This window comes from Hyaena hyaena, unplaced genomic scaffold (genome assembly GCF_003009895.1).
Source record: "Hyaena hyaena isolate Hyena2069 unplaced genomic scaffold, ASM300989v1 scaffold_254, whole genome shotgun sequence".
NCBI classification, from domain to species: Eukaryota; Metazoa; Chordata; class Mammalia; order Carnivora; family Hyaenidae; genus Hyaena; species Hyaena hyaena.
The window spans coordinates 469061-487686 of NW_024080890.1; the positions used below are offsets into that span (position 1 = coordinate 469061).

The following is an 18626-nucleotide window of genomic DNA, read 5'->3' on the forward strand; positions in this document are numbered from 1 at the left end:
AGGTGCCCCAAAAGATATTTACTTTCTTACTGGATTAAACCCAAAATTGGCCAGGATATATTGCTTACAAGAGACCCAAAGGACAAACCTCTTTGGGTGAGAAGGAAGGACAAGTTGTATACAAGGCAAAAAGGCAAAAAAAAAAAGGGGGGGGGGAAGGTAATGTGTGGCTTTGTTAACATTAGATTAGGTTTAAAGCATAAAGCATTATTAGAAATGGCAATGTTCAGGGGCTCCTGGGTGGCTTAGTTGGTTAAGCGTCCGACTTTCGCTTAGGTCATGATCTCGCGGTTCGTGGGTTCGAGCCCCGCGTCGGGCTCTGTGCTGACTGCCGGCTCAGAGCCTGGAGCTGCTTCGGGGTCTGTGTCTCCCTCTCTCTCTGCCCCACCCCTGCTCATGCTCTGTTTCTCTCTGTCTTTCAAAAAATGAATACAAATGTTTTTTAAAAAGTGCATCCAACTTACATGAAGACGAATGTTAATTCCACTTATTGAGATCGCTCCGCGGGAGGCAGGAGAAAGCCGCAGAGAATCCCTGCAGAGGAAACCCCAACAGCGGGGGCGCACCTGCCACCCGCCACCCGCACGGCCACCGCCGTGCCCCCAGAGCCGGCGGGGGAGCCAAGCTGAAGCCACACCTGGCTGAGCTCGGGCGGGGGAGCGGGCGCTTCCATCCTCGCGTGGTCACCCCAGCCCTGGACGTGCTCCTCAAGATCCCGCAGGACGGGGGGACCCACCCTCCCGGCAGCTCCTGTCACGACAGCTCAGTGCTGCACGGCCGTCAGCGTTTGTGCCAGCCGCAGCCCGGTGACAGCGAGGGGCCCCCGGAGCCTTTGGGTTCAGTCCCTACTGAAAGCTGTGGGATGAGGAAAACAAGCCTGTCCTTCCGAGCTGCTGCCCGGACATCTCACTGAGGACAGCCTGTCCGGCGGGGGGCACTCGGAGGACTGGCGTTCGCACGCCGCCCGAAGTCCCGCTTTGCTTTTCCCCAGCACGTCTCACAATGACCAGTCGGAGTTGAGCCCGTGAAAAGGTCGCCATCTCCGGCCCCTTCCCTGGCTCATCAAGCGCTGGCCGCTGGGACCTGTGGGCAATAACCCCCCGACTCTCCTCCCTCTGTGGCCTGTCCTGAAGCCGCGGGTCAAATGGCCCGGGCGCCTCCCGTCCCTCCCAGGTCAGGAGGTTCAGCCCCGGCCCCAGCTCCATAACACACCCTGCACTGGAGTCCCCTGTGCGTTAAGGCGCCCATCGGCCACTGCCCAGACTGTCCCCTCGCAGACCCAGGGGCGGCTCCGCCTCCCGGTTCCCGCGGGCACCAGGGCCTAACCTCGTGGGCGCCCCGCTCCAGGTGCACCGCGCCTCCCGTCCTAATGTTCCAGGACTTTCTGTCTCGGGTAGGTGCCGGGCAGCAACGCCAGGCGGCCCCGTTCCGTGGACCCTGCGCCCCCGCGCACACTGTCCGGTGCCTGTCCCCTCGCGCCCCGCGCACACTGTCCGGTGCCTGTCCCCCCGCGCCCCACGCCCCCGCGCACACTGTCCGGTGCCTGTCCCCCCGCGCCCCGCGCACACTGTCCGGTGCCTGTCCCCCCGCGCCCCGCGCCCCCGCGCACACTGTCGGGTGCCTGTCCCGCTGCACGCCCGGCTCCAGAGGGTCTCCCGCCTCTGCTCCAGGGATGTTGGGCTCAGGCCCCCCCGGGGCCCCCCCGCCTGCAGCTGCCGGTCTGCGCCCCACCTGGGGTCCTGCTCTGCTTCTCTGTGACGGCGGCTGGGGCCGGCCGCTCCCTGCCTCCTCCATCTGCCCCTGTCCCAGGATGGCGGGTGAGCCACGCCGCCAGCTCCCCTGCTTCCCTGTGAGCCGATGGCTGTGGGAGGGGCCCGGCTCGGCCGTGTGGCCTCAGACCCAGGACCCACCGATGCTCAAGACCCGAGACCCAGGCCCTGCCCTTCGCTTCGCACAACCCAAGCCCCGGGGCGTCCAGGAAGAGAGGCGCGCGCTCTGCTGCGCCCCGAAGCAGGGGGCCCGTCTGCAGGCGGGGGCGGCGGGGGCAGTGGCCGTCTCTGCGCGAAGAAGGCCCGCCCGGCTCTCCTGCGCTCAGGAGGGAGAGGAACCCTTCGGAATTCTCCCGGGAAGAGACCAAGCGGCCATCTACTTACGCGCGGTTGTGACAAGGAAGCAACCCTCTCAGAAAGTCTCAGCAGGAACAGCGTTCAGGACGGTCAAGACCAGTTTCCCTCCCTGGGGACAGAGGTGGGGACAGCGGAAGGGGCCGTCCTGCGCGGCCGGCACAGAGGGGCCCGCGTGGGTTTCGGCCGCTGGTCACACGCAGGCGGCTCCGCAGCCGCTAAGACCTGGAGGCTCCAGAACTCCGAGCCGCGACAGGAAGGGACGTGTGTCCTCCGTGCTCCCCGGCGGCCCTGTCTGCACCGGGAGGCTCTCTCCCGGGCACGGAGGCCGCCGCAGACAAGGGGCGCCGTCCTGGGGCGACAGGCCGGCTCGGGCCCAGGAGACGCGTCCTGACGCCAGGGCCGCACACGCCCTGAAGGCAGGCTGCTCCCCAGTGAGCCGGGCCCGGGGCTGCCCCGGCGCCCTCTCCTCCCCCCCACCCACATGTGGCCGCGGCCACGGTGTGGCGCTCCTCCCCACCACACCTTGTGCGGGCAGAGGGGCTTCGGGTGCCTGCCCCCCCCCCCTTTTCCGGTTGGGAGCAGCAGCAGCAGAAGAGTGGCCGGCGCTTCATTCCCGCTCTGCTCTCGTGCAGCCTTGAAGGTCACATCCTGAGCCCCTGGGCACAGTTCCCGTGTCGTGTCCAGATGGCGCGGTCACCGGAGGTGGCACAGCGTACCCGAGGGGTCGGGTCTCCGCCACGGCCTGCGCACGCGGGCCCAACCATTTACAGACACGAGGGAGGCCTCTACAGGGGAGTCCGCGCCTGCGAACAGCATGCCGGGAAACTGCTCCAGAAGGCTCTCCGGTCCTGCCCAGAAGCCGCCTCCGCGCAGCCTGGGCGAGGTGCCCCTGCGGCCCCCCGGCGTCCCAACGAGTCTCTGGGCCCTGGTGGGACAGGAGTCCCTCCGAGGCGGGCGGCAGTTGGAAGGAGTATCCCACCCTCAAGGGCTTCCCTAAGGGTCCCTCGGTCCCGCAGGGTTTGCAGAGTCTAGAACCTGCCCCCTCCCCCCAGGCAGCTTAAGGTCACTTAGCATTTGCTGGTCTCCAGGGACCCTTCTGGGAGCTCTGCGACCCCGGGCAGCCCCCTCCCCCACCCGTGCCCTCCCAGGGTCCCCCCTGCCGGACACAGCACGTGGGGAAGGGGGTCAGGGCCACGACAGCACTGGGCTTGCTTCCCCTGGACGGAGCAGTCGTCTCTGGGCGCAGACTCACACGCCCTGACCTACAAGACACGATCTTCTGGAAGACGGCTTGAGGGCCTCACCGGACTCCTGGGGTGTGATCTTCAGGGCTCGGGCTCGACACCAATCCCTTCAACCCCCTGCAAGATCCTCCCTGGGGGAGAGCTGAAAACACCATGCCCCTCACCCCCCACGGCACACATCCCGTGCATTCATCCTGCCCACGTGTCACGAAACGTGCCCCTCGGCGTGGTGTTCCCGTGGCTGGGCCGTCCTGCCCACCAGCTGCGGGGCGGCTGGGTCTTGTGACCTCCCACTGCCTCTGAGACGTCACAGGACAACTTCACTGATATTTCAGCCTTTGGGGAGCACTTTCCTCAAGCAGACTTTTCTTTTCTAAAAAAAATTTTAATGTTTATTTAAATAATTTTTAAGAGAGAGAGAGAGAGAGAGAGAGAGCATGAGCAGGGGAGGGGCAGAGAGGGAGACACAGAATCAGAAGCAGCTCCAGGCTCTGAGCTGTCAGCACAGAGCCCGACGCAGGGCTCGAACCCATGAACCATGAGATCATGACCTGAGCCGAAGGTGGATGCTTAACAGACTGAGCCCCCCAGGTGCCCCTGGAGTTGTTCTTATATGAGCATCCCATACTTTTCCCTTACAGTTTGGGATGTGAGCACACCTGTGTGTTCATGTGCATGTGGTGGTACATGCGTGTGCTCGAAGGCACACGCGTGCACAAGCTGACATAGGTGTGCATTCATATTTGTGCACCTGCTGTGTGCTGGCATACACGTGTGTGCATGTGCTGGCATGCGTGTGCACGCATGCTAGTGCACACGCACACGTCTCATTACATTGGAGGGCGGGGCTGATGCCCGCACACGGGGTCTCTGGGCGGAGCCACAGCGGAGCTGGGCCGTGGGCCCCCGGCGCCCGTGACACCCCGGGGAGGAGTGTGCGGGTGCCCCCCAGCCGCCCGTCTTGTCGGTGCGCAGGCCTGCTCAAGCGGGGCGGGCACACGAGCACAGCGGAGCTGCGTGCGTGGGTGACGCGGGTCCCCCGACCCCGCGGCTCCACAGGACCAAGTGGAACGGGGCCCTTCGGTTTCTTCTCCCGGGAAAATAGCATCACCCCGGGTCCCGTGCCTGTGTGTGCGTGCTTGTGCACGGATGTGCGTGTGCACGCGCGTGTGCACGTGCTGGTGCAGGTGTGCTCTGAGGACGAGGTTTTAAAACCGTAGTGTAGACGCGGAGCTTTCCGCAGAGCCAGAGCGGGAGCCCGGCCTGGGGGGGCCCCCCCCGCCCCGCCCCCCCTCGCGTCCCGGGCCGATCGGAGAACAGGGGACACCGGCAATCTTTCAGCTCAGTTTATTTTCACAAGACAGATGGGAACCTGGGATAGGTTCTAACAAGAGTCCGTTTCTTTATAAAGAAGAAAAGTTGTTCCTTGGTTTTCTCCACAGAATGAATTTGTTCTTACAAAAAAATAATTTTTGATATATACATGCCTACATTGGAAAACCTTTTGTTCTTGATGGCTTTTAAGACCCATTTTTAGGCAGAGGGTCACTTAGCACTTTATGCACCTGCTGAGTTTCGCCTTTGCCCTTGCCAGATGGTCACTGTCCTTTGCAATTTCCCCTTCTAGAAGCATCTTCTATGAAATGGAGAAGCTTGAAAAGCGCAGCCAGCCGGACAGCCTCAAGGAGAGCGCCAACCCCCTCCCCGAGGGGTGTGTGCGGATGGCCGGCCCGCAGGCCGGTGGAGGCCGGGGGGGGTCCCCCACTCCCCGGGGAGACCTAGGCTAGAAGCAAAGGAACAGAAGGAGGCTGCGGTCACGCCCCTCTCTACTGTGAAGGTTCTGTCCTTCTCTGCGACAGCAGCAATTTCAATAAACACGCATGGCGCCTGCAGCATTTTATCTGGAAAGTACCATCGCTCAGGCAGGTTTGCACATGCCCACGTACAAAGGGAGCCTTATGGAGCATGGCAAACACAGCCAGCTGCTTGGGACACGTTTTTAAGATCCACGGTAGCTCCACTGAGCCCCACCCCACCCCCACAGGCTCCTAGAGGCCAGAAATACCGCTCTCCTCAACTACCTACAGCTTGTGAGTAGCAAAACTTGTAAAAAATGAAGTGTACAAAAGGAAACATTCATATAGTACATTTGCACCCTGTATATAATTTATCACTCTTTGAAACTGGCCGACAGTCAGGTACGATAGGTTATCAGTAATAGAAAATGAACCCCAGCATCCGCCGCCTGCACCGAGTCAATGGTGTGCGTGGTTTTTCCCGAGAGAGAGATCCCCATTACAGTTATGGTGCTTACGGACGGTCTTTATGATCAAGTAGCCAGTTGAATTTCCCGGCATTTAGGCAAGTCACGCCTGATTGTCACAGCGCACGATTCTGAGACAATAAATACAAGCAGCGCAGATGCGTTTCTTCATCGAATCAAGTCACTCTGGTTTAATTCAACCAGTGCATTAATTCAACCAGTTTAATTCATTTAGTGCAAGTCAGTGCCTCATTCACAGTGTGACTTCTGTCCCCTTTTGCAACAAGAAAGAAACTAAAAAGTCCATGAGCAAAGAGAACGGCGGGTGGATTTGTCATGACAAGGCTTAAAATTTTTGAGCGATTGTCTCTGAAAAGCACAGTCGGCCGCTGGCAGGGCTGACCGGTGTCAACTTCTCAGGCCATCTCCTGGGTCCCCTAAAAGTGCTCTTGTCCTTCTATGTCCCCGAGCAGTTTATGGGAACGTCAACGTTTCATCGAACTGGACAGCAGCAAATGCTTGTGGTAACACTCAGTTCACGTGTGTCCACCTCTCCGCCAAGCAGAATGGAGTGTGAGCTCTTTTGCCCCAAACCCAGCCCTGGGTGTGTGTCCGGGCCCCAAGCGGAGAAAACATGGAGCCCGGGGGTGGCGTCCACGTGCACCCCGGTGGCCCCAGGGCCCAGGTGCTCACAGAGGCTCGCTTTTCTTCTGGAGCTACGAGAGAAAGGGGCGGCACGTGGGCCAGGGACGTGCCGTGTCCAGAGGAAGCAGGCAGGCGTGCCAGGCCCCCCGGTTTCGACCCTAAGCCTGGTTACACTGCAGAAGGGTTAGAAGCGCATCGCACCGCTGAACCGAGGGCCGCATGCCCGCGAAAGCATGCAGGTTTGGGGAGAAATCTGAAGCAGCAGTTTTCGCACGAGGTGAACAGTTCGGCTGAGAATCCACAGGCTGGAAAGATCCTATGTGGCCTGTCCTAGGAGGGTCTCAAGCAGAGACAAAGCAACATGCAGAGAGTTACGTGCTCCTCACCCCAAACAGGACACAAATCAGCAGCCACACGGGCACGGACAGGCTGGAGACTCTCTCGAACTGCACATGACCGCACGCACTACTTTTTCTCCAGATCGGCTTTAAGCTCGGTAACTAAATGGGTGGAAGGAAGGGCTCCCGAGCCGTGGTGCACGGGGAGGGGGTAACGGGGACAGACGAGTGGAGATTCAGAGCCACGAGTGGCCACGGCTGCACTGGTTACAAGGCAGTGCCGCTGCCGTCGTTCTCTGCTGCTCGTCAGCGGTCTGTAGACTCAGAGCTCGTCTCTACAACTAGACTGTGTGCTTCCTGAGGACAGGGGCCGGAGGGGACACAGAAGCGTGGTGCCACCAGGGCCAGTGTGACCAGTGCCACTTCTGCCTTTGGATTAATTGCAAAAGAGGACATGCTCTCTTTCTGACCAGCTAAGCCCGTCCCCAGGGCCTCCTCGCCTGCATACGGTGGGGACTGTCGCTGACTTCGCCATCACAGAGCCCCCGGGTGCTGTTAGCTGCCAGAGTCACTGGGAACTGCCACAGGCACCTTAGAAGCCTCTGGAACTCCAGAATCTGTGGTCCTCTCCCCAGCTGAACACACGGTGGGGGGGGGGGGGGGGCACGACCCAAACTCCACTCGCTGGGCAGGGCATGCAGGGAGGACCAGGCATGGCACCTGGCGCCTGAGAGAGGAGCTGCCCGTGGTCCCCAGGCTGGGAGCCCTCTGCGCCTCCAGCGGGTAGGTGGGGGCGCGGGTTCTGGAGGCCCACGTAAGGGGCGGTCTGGCCAGCAGAGGGGGGCTGCCGACACCTGCCGTCCTTACCGGCCCCCGGCCCAGCGTGGAGAGCGCCAGAGGCCAGGCCCCGGGGCACCCCCACCCCAGCAGGCCGGGGGGGTCCAAACAGGCAGCCTCAATTTGGATGAGACGTCAGCAACCAACGATGTTCGGTTGTGGGGCATGAAGGATAAGAAAAAAGAAAAGCACTATTCTGCCATTTATTAATTTTGAAAATTAAAGGAGCTCCCTCTCCTTTTCCTTCTAAAGTGGATGAAAAGCAAAATCCACCCCCTCCAGAAAACCAAAAAACCCCAAACATTCATGGTGTAGTTTTTATTGCTCTCAAGGTCTTGGTATCAAATGCACGAGCTCATCTGTTGTTAGATCAGAAGGGAATCACCGAGATTTAAAACCTACGCCTGCGCTCCGCCTCCGCGGTAACGGGCTGCGCACGGGCCCCCGGCGCGCTTTAATTTCAAGGGCAGGGAAAGGTCTGGCCGAGGAGAACTATGAATTAAAAGGTACAAGACCGCAAGTGGGGCCTTCTAGGGACCGCGTCCGCATGGTAGTGCCCGCCACCCGTTCTCAAGATGTTGCAGGTGTTAGTGAGTTAGTGCAGGGCACGAACACGGAAGCCGGGAGAGCAGCCATCGCGCCAAGGCCCTCAAACAGCCCCCGGCAGAGTCCCCGTCCTGAAGACCCTGTGCTGCCCCGAGGGGGCCTCCCAACATACATACTTAGGGCTGATGCAGACTTACGTCCGATTTAGTTCGTATTTTTCCCCATGCCTCTTTCTTTCACCTTTTTTCCTAGAAAATTCAACCTGCCTCTACTCGCATGCCGGTTACAGGGCACCAGGGCTAATACCTGCTGGTTTCTCCTTCCCTTGCTTAAGAAAAAAAAAAAAAAAAGGCGAGGGGAGTGTGACTTGAAAACAGCACGCAGGGGGAGGGGGTTAAGAACGAAGTCTGAGGTGGGGGGGTGGACAGAGGGTGCTTGAGCGGAGCCTGGGGTGCCCCCCCCACCCAGGGCTGCAGCCAGGTGAGGACCCCAGAAGACACCCCGCGGCAGGGGCAGTGCTCCCGGGGTGGGGGGGGGGGGAAGCCTGCGCACAGAGGCAGGCCGTCCCAGGGGCCCGGGCGCCTGCTGGGGGCAGGGCGGGTGGGGGGTCGGGGGAGGCCCACCACCTCTACTTCTCGGGGAGCTTGGAGCCGTCAACAGACCAGTTGTAGAAATAAACCCCTAGAAGCCAACGGGGTCCAAGCGAACAGTCTCCAAACACCTCCAGAAGAGAGGCCTGGTGCCACATGCTTTTCAACAAGCATCCAAGAGGCCCGCGGGCCGCAGGGCATCCGTCCCCGGGGCTGGCGGCAGGGGTGCGGCCCGCTAGAGGGGCTGGCGCCTGAGCTGGGAGAAGGAGGGACAGAGGTCTCGGGGGCCCGTTCACTTTAGAAACAGAAGTAAGGTGCTTGCACACAGGCTCAGGTAGGAGGCAGGGAGCTGGAATGGGGCGTCCTCAACACCAGCCCAGGGGACAGGCTGCCCGTTCACCGGGCAATCGGCCCGCACTCGAGAACACCCCGCATGCGCCTCCACCCCGGGTGCACCCCCACCCCCTCCCCCCGGCTGGAAGTGTGAAGGCGGCGGGATGGACAGGTGCTCTGGGGGTCTGGGGCCCACATGTCCTCGTTCCCAGGGGGGCAGGGGGAGGTTTCCCGGGGCAAGGGGAGGAGGCGAGGGGCCAGGGGGCTCCCAAAATAACTGATAAAAAACAGAAATGAGATCTAAGTTTGAGAAGAGAAAGCATCCGAAAGCTCCCCCTGGCAGGTAGAATTCTCACGAGATTGCAGCGGGGTGGGACCCAGCACCCAGCAGCGGCCGACACCCCCCCCCCAGCACGCACGCCACCCCCCCTGCACGCACTCGCCCTCAGAGCCTGGCTCCCTGGAGGGCACGCGGACCCTGTGCAGGGGCGCGGCTGGCGTCGTCCGCAGGCCTTCGGACGGCTTTACTCTTGGCTCAAGGTTTATTGGTCAATATTAGTCACCAGTTAATAAGAAAAATAGTTTCTAAGTGTCTTTTTTCCGATCTGCGTGTGTTGTTCTGTTTTTAATTGAGTTAATTGGATACCACGGTCAGGTTACGCATGTGCAATCATCACAGCCAGCGATTATTCCTTTTTCTTAAATTCCTGGTTTCCGTAGCTAGAGCCTTTTTCTATTTCAGTTACTCCTATGAGTCGGCGGACTCCGAAGGAAGCTTTAAAATAGGAAAAAGGCGAAGTTAGACCTCTTGGCCCACCATTAGAAAAATCGTTGCTGGGGAGGGTCCCGTGGGGATGGCAGGCCAGCCCTCTCCTCTCCCCCTCCCCCTGCAGCGCTCCGCCTGTCTGGGGGGAGGGATGGCCTCTGTCCCTCCAGTGGGCAGGAGGGGGGTGTGGGCCGAGGCACATCCAGGGACAGGCTGGGTGCTGTCCACCTGACAAGGATGCTTGGGGAGTCCTGAGTGCCCACGATTGTGTTCAGGACTGTAATGGCCATGTGCTCAGAGACCCTCAGACCATCATACCCACCCACGCCCCCAAACCCCAAGGCGGACAGAGTAGCTCGGGGGACCCCCCCATAGGCGCCTGCCCAGTTCAGCGCAGGATGCCGCGAGAGCGGGCGGCCCTGGGACCTGGGGGTGGTCTCCACAACCCTGCGGCGTCACGGGCACAGCCTACTCTCCGAGGCCAGAAAGGCTCCAGGTGCCCCCAGCTCCCTGCGGGCCAACCGCCTCCGCGGCTCCCAGGCTCGGACCCGTGGCCGGCGCACAGAAGACCCCCACCCCGAGCTGGGCTATCACCCACATGCGTTACCTGCCCCGACAAACCCCAGGAACGTCAGGATCAGGAGGGGAGAGCCGCTGGCAAAGACGCCTAAGACACAGCTGAAGAGAGGGGACAGCAGGACCGTGGCCCAGAAGAGGAAATTCAAGAGCGTCCATGGCCTCCGGGCGGGCTTGAACTGCTGCCCTGGAAACACGCCCTTCTGCTTGTACATCTCCTGCAGCGCGTCCTGAAAGAGTCAGCGACAGTGGCCGCTCTGTACGCCTTCTTGTAACTGACCACGGAAACGTCCTCGAGCTACCAGAGTTCCGAGTACAGAAAGCGGCGAGCCGTGCGTGCGCGGCAGGGGCGGGACGGCGTGTCCTTGATGGGGACCCGAGGCTGCGTGCGCCAAAGCCCAAAGCCAGCCAGGCAGGCAGGCACCTCCGCCCTTACCTCCTGAAGGCGGGGCAGGTGCGGCGCGGCCTTGACCTGCTGGGAGCCCAGTCCTATACCTGCCACCATCTCCCCCGCCCCCAGGTCTCACCGGTCAGGACATCCCTTCCGGCAGGCATCTGTCTGCTTTCCCGGGTGGGGATGGGGGGCCATGGCTCTTCTCTGGGGGCTGCTGACCCCGCCCACTGCCCGTCTCGGTGGGAGGGCTCAGCCCCGCCCCACGTCTACACCTGGGAGTGGTGGGCGGCAGGAATCCTGCTCCCAGGTGTTGGGGGGGGGAGGTCAGGGAGGTGTCCAAGCCTGCTGGCTGCCCACCCGCTGTCCTGAGGGTGGACCCGCACAAAAGCCCAGTGCTTGCAGCCGCCGCAGTGCATACCCGCCCCCACTCCTTCCAGGCGGTGGCTCCGTGCCCTTCTGAACAGGGGCCTCGGCAGGAAGCGTGTGCACGCTGCCATCCAGTGTACACACATGCACGTGCGTGTGGCTCTGGCTCGCGTTTCGGGGGGAATGGCACTCACCCACACACGGGAGCATTCAGACTTGGTCACACTGGGTCTATCTCACCGCGACGGAATGCTGGGCCCAACCCGCTGGGGCCGCCTCCCGGAGCTGGCTCTCCGAGCTGGTGCCCTCTCCTCCCGACCCGCCCCCGACCCCCTGCTCCGTCCCCTGGCAGCCCCTCTGCTCAACATGCTGACGCTGAGAGGATCTCGACCACCAATGCCTGCAGACACTAACCTCACCCACCCGAAGCCTGGCCGTGGAGGGGCCCCGCGGTTTGCAGGCTCTTGGCCGCTGTGGCCCAGAGCACATGTTCTAGGAGGACTCGGGGCCGGGAGGCAGAAGCACTGGACTAGGGTTGGGCATGAGGGCAGGAGGCTGGGAGGCCCGGGGATGGCTCTGCCTGGCACCCACAGGTCCGTCTCTACGTCAGCAGAATGGGGAAACCTCGGGGCATGATGTCCGTAGTCCGCTGGTGACAGTGTGGCCTGTGTCTAGGTTATGACTGGAGCTAACGGCGAATAACCGGAGGCGTGAGGTGTCCGCATCTCTCGGAGGCTGTTTGTGGCATCAGGATCAAAGTGCCGGGTCTGGTCACTGCAGGGGGCCATCCGGACCCTTTTCTCACATGGGGGGGGGGGGCCTCTCAGACTCCGGCTACGGGGCGTGAACTGGCCCGTCTGTCTCCTTAAGCACAGCTTAGAAACATTTTGCAACGTGAGCAGAGGCCACCCCACCAGTTAGCCCACAGAGCGGGACAGGACCTGACTGTTCAGAGAGGGGACAACAGGCAGTCACCCGTGGCTGATGACAGAAAAGCGCGCTTAAGTGGAGTGAACTGGGGGTGCCCGGCTGCCCGGTCAGTGGAGCAGGACTACTGGTCATGAGTCAAGCCCCACATTGGGGGTAGAATTTAGCTAAATTAAAAAAAAAATTTTTTTAAGATCTTCTAAAAGAAAAGGAGTGAATTAAATCTACATATGTTAACGTTGACAGGCATAAAAGCAACGGTGACCAGAAAAAAGGAAAAAACGACCAGCACACGACATGCTGTCCTTACTGTAAAATACACGTGACATGAAAAACAGCTATGTACTAACAGCTGAGCCTGCTGGATTAGTATATCTCTTGATATTCCAGAAAAACATGCAAATAATATAAAAAAAAAAAAGTCGTGTACATTAAAGCTTGTCGCCTGTGGCATCTGCACCAGATGATTTGGGGTGGTACACCTCGGAGCCTGAGAGGAAGCTCCCGCCGTGTCCCCTCCAGGGGTCACCAGGCTCACCCCACACGGTTCCCACACACGCTAACAGGCACGTGCGTGAGACGCTGGCAGCCTGATGTGCGGAGCGTCATACGTCCCCACACACTGCAGTCGGCTACTCCCATACACCACAGCCCCAAGGTTTAGGTGTGTGGATAATCCGTACTTCGTTCATGCGATGAAATCACGGCAAATGAAAGCACACACGCTGTGTCCCTATTTCCTACTAATGCACCACTAGGTCATTTCTCATCTTCTGTTGAGCGAACGCTGATGCTCACAAATGTCTGTTGTAAGAGTTTCAAACTCTTAGATGTGGACCTGGATTCTGAGATGCATTGCCCCCGCCACCTGGCGAGTTCCAGGTCTGTCTGCCTTTCCACTGACCTGATACACACGCCCTGTGTGTATTCCGCATGTAGGAGACTTCATTTCCCTTCTGGAGAGAGCTGTGTTCTTGGAAATCACATTCCATCTAAGTTTTCAAATGCGTGGGCGTTACGTTAGAGAGACTACTCTCAGCGTTTTCCTCTGCTCTTTGGTTAGCTCACCTTCTGTCTCTATTGATGCTATCGTCCCTCTAGCCGGTCAGTCTTGCCTAAAGATTTCTATGTTACTAATATTTTTACAGGAAAACCATGTGGTACAACTGATTCACTCTTGTAGCTTTGTTTTCTGTTAAGATGACGTATGAATTGTCTTTGGTGTTCAGCAATTTCAGTGGTAACTGGGGAGTGGATATCGTCTTATTTACCCGGTTCCAGACTTAGGGTTCTTGAAGCTGACGAATACTAGAAGCCTGACGGCTGGAAGCTTGACGGCTGTCCTCTGACCCCCGCTCTTCGCCACTCCTGTCTCTTTCTTTCTGGCCCTGCCAGCAGTTACATTCTGGGCCTCTCACTTTGTCCTCCATGTCTTCTAGACTTTCTTTTATGTTTGAACTTCCTCTTGCTACCTTCCCAGGAATTTCTTCTCCATCTTCCAGTTCACTAATTCTCTCTTCAGTTGTATCAAATCTGCTATTTGATCTATTAATTAAGATTTTACTGTCAACAACTAGACTTTTCCTGCCTATAAATTCTACCTGGTTTTTCTTAAATCTTTTTCTGCTATTCTTTCTCTTTTCTTTTCAGTTCCTCCTTTGTGCTCCATCACTTCAAACATACTGATTTTAGCCTCTGATAGTTCTGCTGGCTCAAGTTTTTGGAGAGTTTACCTCTTTGGTTCTTTGTGTGCCCTGCCCATGTGGTCTGGTGAAGCGCTCCACCCCCACAGAAGTTTGCCCGCAGAAATCGTGAGTGGCTGAGGTTTGGAAGAGGGTGCTTCCAGTCTTGCACAGGCTACTCTCAGGAACTCTAGTGATTTGCCCAGAACCACTTCTGTTGATAATTTGGCTTTGTTCTCCTTGAGCTGTGTTGTTAGTATAAATTCAAACCCCAAGCCTGTTTGAGGGCAGACCTATCAGGGAGACCTTGTTCAGACCAAGAGGAGAAAGGTGGGTGTCAAAGCTGCTTCCCTGTGCTAGCAAGTAGGTTCCTTTCAGTTCACTGCGTGAGGGAAAACTCTCAGAGGGTCCTGAGACCTGGGGCTGGGTCTCAGGGTCTCAGGGACCTGGAATGAGGTCAAACTCTGATCTTCTGCTCTGGGTAGGCACTAAAACTCAAGACTCCAGGTTAAGGGGACCGGCAAACCCAACCGGCTGAGCGTGGCATTCCCAGATCACAGGCTCGCCACCGGCTTCTCAGCTCTACCTCCTTTTTTGACCCTTAGATTTCCCACATTTTCTTAAAAGCTTGTCCCTGCCTTTAAAAGGGTATTTGTTGAATGCAGAAAGGATTTTCTCAACCTCTAAGCCTCCCACGATGCTGAAGATGAAGATCTAGTCTCCTGCCTGTGTATATAAGCCAAGCTGGCAGTACGTTTCAGGGGAGGGCGTGCTACAGGGGAACAGAGAGGGAAGGAGCAGGGTGGTTTTGGCATAAGGATCTCCCCATGTCACATGTGGCGTCTCTTACAAATATCTCTCTCTCTCTCTCTCACACACACACACACACACTATACAAAGGCCATAGAGCTATACCTTCTTTTACATGAAAAATAGAAAACAAAGGTGACAAAATATTAACCAGCCACGGTTGTATAAACACTCCGTTATCCTTTACACTTTTCTCCAGGGTGTTGATTTCTCACAGGACACATGAAAGAATAAAGAAGGTAGACGTGTTTGAGGCCTGCGGACCTCGTGTCTCCAGAAGTTCACGAGGCCCGGGCTGCCCTGTGAGAGCCCCGGGGGGGGGAAAGGAAAGCTGAGCGCCTTTACCTTCTCCTGGTACAGTTTATGGAGCCACTGGGCCGCTTCCTTCTCATCCAGCGGGATGTCTTCCAGGGGGAATCTCCTGTTTTGTGGAGATGGAGAGCAAAGTGCCTTACCGTTGGGTGGCATCACACAGAGAAGGGGAAGCAATCAAGGCACGGCGGGGCTACTCGCTGCCCCCTCCCCCTATTTTTTTGTTCACGCCTCACTCTCTATCTCTAAAACCCCACAAACGTCGAAGGCGTCACCGGGTATGGTGGAGTGCCTGGTGCCCTGCGGGACCGCAGGGTCAGGGGAGGACAGGCCAGGAGATCATTCTCCTTCAAGGCAAAGCCAACAAATTTCACAAGAGGCACTGCTGGGTGGTTTAAGGGAGCAGATCGTGCCCCCATTCCCTCTGCAAAGGGCGGGCATTGGCTGGCTGCAGCAGGAGTCTGGGTCTTAATAGCTCGTTCTTTGGAAACAAAGCTGAGAGTGTCTTCCGTTAGGCAAAGAGAACAGAGGGCCGCCTGGGTGGCTTAGTCGGTTAAGCGTCCGACTTTCGCTTGGGTCATGATCTCGCGGTTCGTGGGTTCGAGCCCCGCGTCGGGCTCTGTGCTGACTGCCAGCTCAGAGCCTGGAGCCTGTTTCAGTCTGTGACTCCCTCTCTCTCTGACCTTCCCCTGCTCACACTGTCTCTCTCTCTCTCTCTCCTAAACATAAAATAAAAATATTAAAAAAAAAAAAAAAGAAAAAAAAGGCAAAGACAATGGTGTAATTCACAAATGAAACCTACGTGCTCCAAAATGAAGACCAATAGGAACTTGGGACTTTAATCTTTACTCATAAACAGCCGATTCTGGCGAAGCCACGAACTTATTGATGAGCCTAACCCGGGCCCGGGCGTCCACTGGGGAGACGGACGGGCAAGAATGCGGGTCCACGGCCGCCGCAGCACCGGAGGGCGCCAGTAGGGGGCGCCCGGAGCCTGTGGGCGCAGGAAGGCTGCCCGCCCGCTGGGCCGGAGCGGTCCTAACCCCCCATCTCTAAAAACGGAGAACTTCGCTTTCCGCGGATCATACGTGTCCGTCTTCCCCGTATTTGAGTGAAAACGGCGAGGTTTGACACGCCCACGTGCCATCGGACGTGGGAGCGATGCGGGGTCACAGGTCACGCGGCCGTGGGGACCTCTGGACCCCGGAGTTCTCGGGAACGGGTGTGCCGCAGGTGAGGACACGGGGTTCCGAGGGGGGCTGTCTCCGGGGGGGGGGGCTGCCTGAGGGCGCCACGCCCACTGACTCCCCCCGGCCGCACACGGACGCCCCACGGCGTACGCCACGGCCACGTGTGAGCGACGTCGGCCGTGCGCGGTACGAAAGGTGTAACGTGAGGGCGCGCAACGGTGACAATGACGAAGGCGAGCGCCGGGCTCCCGGAGGGGACCCCGGCCCTGCGCAGCCCCCCGGCGGGGTGGGAGGGGGCGGGGGGGCCCTCCCTCGGGCCGGAGGAGCATGGCTGGATCGTAAGCGTGCTTTAGACCCGGGAAAACCGCTTTTATTCACATGCCGCAGGGGCCACAGAACCGGAAGCGGAGGCCCGGCTCACCTCACGCACATGTCCGCCTCATACTTCTTCCCGTAGAGGATCCCCAGCAACGACGGGTTCTTGTTTCCGCGGAAGTTCAGCGTGACGTCATACACGGCTGCGACTGCGGGGGGCGGGGGGTGAGCCCTGGGCCGGGCCCGCGGCGCCCCCGCGGCGCCCCCGCAGCGCCCCCGCATCGCCCCCGCCCCACAGCGCCCCCGCCCTCGCAGTGTCCCCGCCCCCTCAGCGCCCCCGCAGCGCCCCCGCCCCTGCAGCGACCCCGCAGCTCCCCCGCACCGTTCAGGCCCCGCAGCGCCCCCGCACCCGCAGCGCCCCCGCACCCACAGCGCCCCCGCACCCACAGCGCCCCCGCCCCGCACCCCCGCAGCACCCCCACAGCGATCCCGCACCGTTCTGCCCCCGCAGCGCCCACAGCACCCCTGCACCCGCACCGTTCCACCCCTGCACCCGTGCCGTTCCGCCCCCGCACTGCACCCGCACCACACCGCACCACACTGCAACACTGCAGGTGCCCCCCCCGCAGCACCTGCCCCGCACCCCTGCAGTGCACCCACAGCCGACCCAAAGGGCACCTGCACCAGGCCCGCAGCGGCCCCGCCCCCGCCCAGGGCCTGCGCACCCCGGAACCTGCCCGGCACAGCCCCGCACCCCCCGGCTCATCTTCCTGCCGCGCCGAGGCGGGTTCCCGCAGTGAACAGACTTCCTGCCTGGCGGCTTCCGCCCCCCGCGCCCCCGGCCTTGCCTCCGCTGGGGCCACTCGGGGACCCGTCCTGTCCCTCCCAAGGCTTCGGCTGGGTGCTGCTCCCTCACTTCGTTACTTGTCTCCCGCCGGCACCGCGTCGTGCATCGCGTGCCCGGGGTGGGGGGGCTCACCTGTGCCCCGGAGGCACTGCACCGCCGTGGTGAAGCCCTTGGTGCGCGGCAGCAGGTGGTGCTTGAGGGGGGGCAGCCCCTTGGACGCGGCCACCTCCATGCTGACGCGGTGCTTCTTCTCCGTGAAGCGCGTGCCCTCGCAGTAGAGCAGGAACTGGGGCACGGGGCGGGGGGGGGGCGTTACCGCGAGGGCCCGGGACGCCCCGGCGCCCCCACGAAGGACGGGCTCCGTGCTGACACGCAGAGCCTGCCGGGGACTCCCTCCCTCTGCCCTCCCCTGCTCGTTCTCCCCTCCCCCCCGCGCCCTGTGCCCGCTCAGAGGGCGAGCCCGTGCCCGAGCCGGCTGGCGCGGGTGGCCGGCGGCTGTCCCAGCACCCTCGTGACGGAAGCCCCGCCCCAGGCGCCCGAGGGCGGGTGCTGCTAAGAGCGGGGCAAGGCTTCTCCGGGCTGAAGTGCAGATCTGTCCCCAGGACCACGGGGTCCCGGGGTTTGCTCAGCAGCCCCCCGCGTCTGCCTCCCCCGGAGGTGCCCCCCCAGGAGTCCCCCCCCCCCAGCTGCCCCCCGCAGGGAAGGCTCCTGACGGGCGCTCCAGGTAGCTCCGGCCGCGCAGCGCAGCTGGGGACCCCGGAAGGGGCGCCCCGTGGGCCAGGCGGCGGGGACGGCAGGCGCTCACCCACATGTACTCGGGGTAGTCGGCCAGGCGCCGCAGGCCCTTGATGACCGTGTCGCGGTCTTCCTCCCACTTCCGCTTGCAGAACACGATCTCCAGGAAGTACCACGTCCAGCCGATGAGGGGCACGTACAGCAGCTCCCTCTTCGCCAGGACTTTGGAGCTCTGCGGGGAGGGCAGGCGGGGGAGCTCAGGACCCCCGCGGCGCCCTGGGACCCGAGTGTGTTCGGGGACTTGGCCGTCGAGGAGGAGGCCCTGCTCCGAGCGTGACCCCAGGGGAGCAGGCGTGCCCCCCCCAGACGAGGCGGCCGAGGCGCGGGCCTGGCGAGGGAGGCCGCCCTCCGGCCCCGGGCACAGCGGCTCCCGCCCACTGCGCTCCCGGCCTGCCTGACGGCGCCCTCACGTTAACCTGACGCCGCTCAGCCGGCAGGGGCTCTGGATAAGGTCAGAAACCTGAGCTCAAGGCAATTCCCGGGGAGCCGCGGGGGGCCCTGACCTCAGCTCTGGGAACAGAGGGGCCGGGGGTATGTGGAGGGATGGAAAACCCAGACGCCAGGGACCCCGCATGGCTCACCCCCAGCACCCCCCCGGGACCCCCGCGTGGCTCACCCCCAGCACCTCCCGGGACCCCCGCGTGGCTCACCCCCAGCACCCCCCCGGGACCCCCGCGTGGCTCACCCCCAGCACCCCCCCGGGACCCCCGCGTGGCTCACCCCC

The 18626-nt window shown here is 60.9% G+C and overlaps 1 protein-coding gene across 4 annotated transcripts in view; it reads right to left on the reverse strand.

The window, feature by feature from the left end:
- Positions 1–9445: 9445 nt before the first annotated feature.
- Positions 9446–18626, reverse strand: part of AGPAT3 (1-acylglycerol-3-phosphate O-acyltransferase 3) — a 37227-nt gene continuing 28046 nt past the window's right edge. For all 4 annotated transcript variants that reach the window (XM_039245431.1, XM_039245430.1, XM_039245432.1 and 1 more), the window contains exons 4-9: positions 17913–18074; positions 17240–17393; positions 16367–16469; positions 14789–14864; positions 10296–10494; positions 9446–9697 (exon numbers count right to left, since the gene is read on the reverse strand). In XM_039245431.1, the coding sequence (XP_039101362.1) occupies positions 9609–9697; positions 10296–10494; positions 14789–14864; positions 16367–16469; positions 17240–17393; positions 17913–18074 (783 nt within the window). In that variant the 3' untranslated portion in view covers positions 9446–9608. The remainder of the gene's footprint in view (positions 9698–10295; positions 10495–14788; positions 14865–16366; positions 16470–17239; positions 17394–17912; positions 18075–18626) is intronic.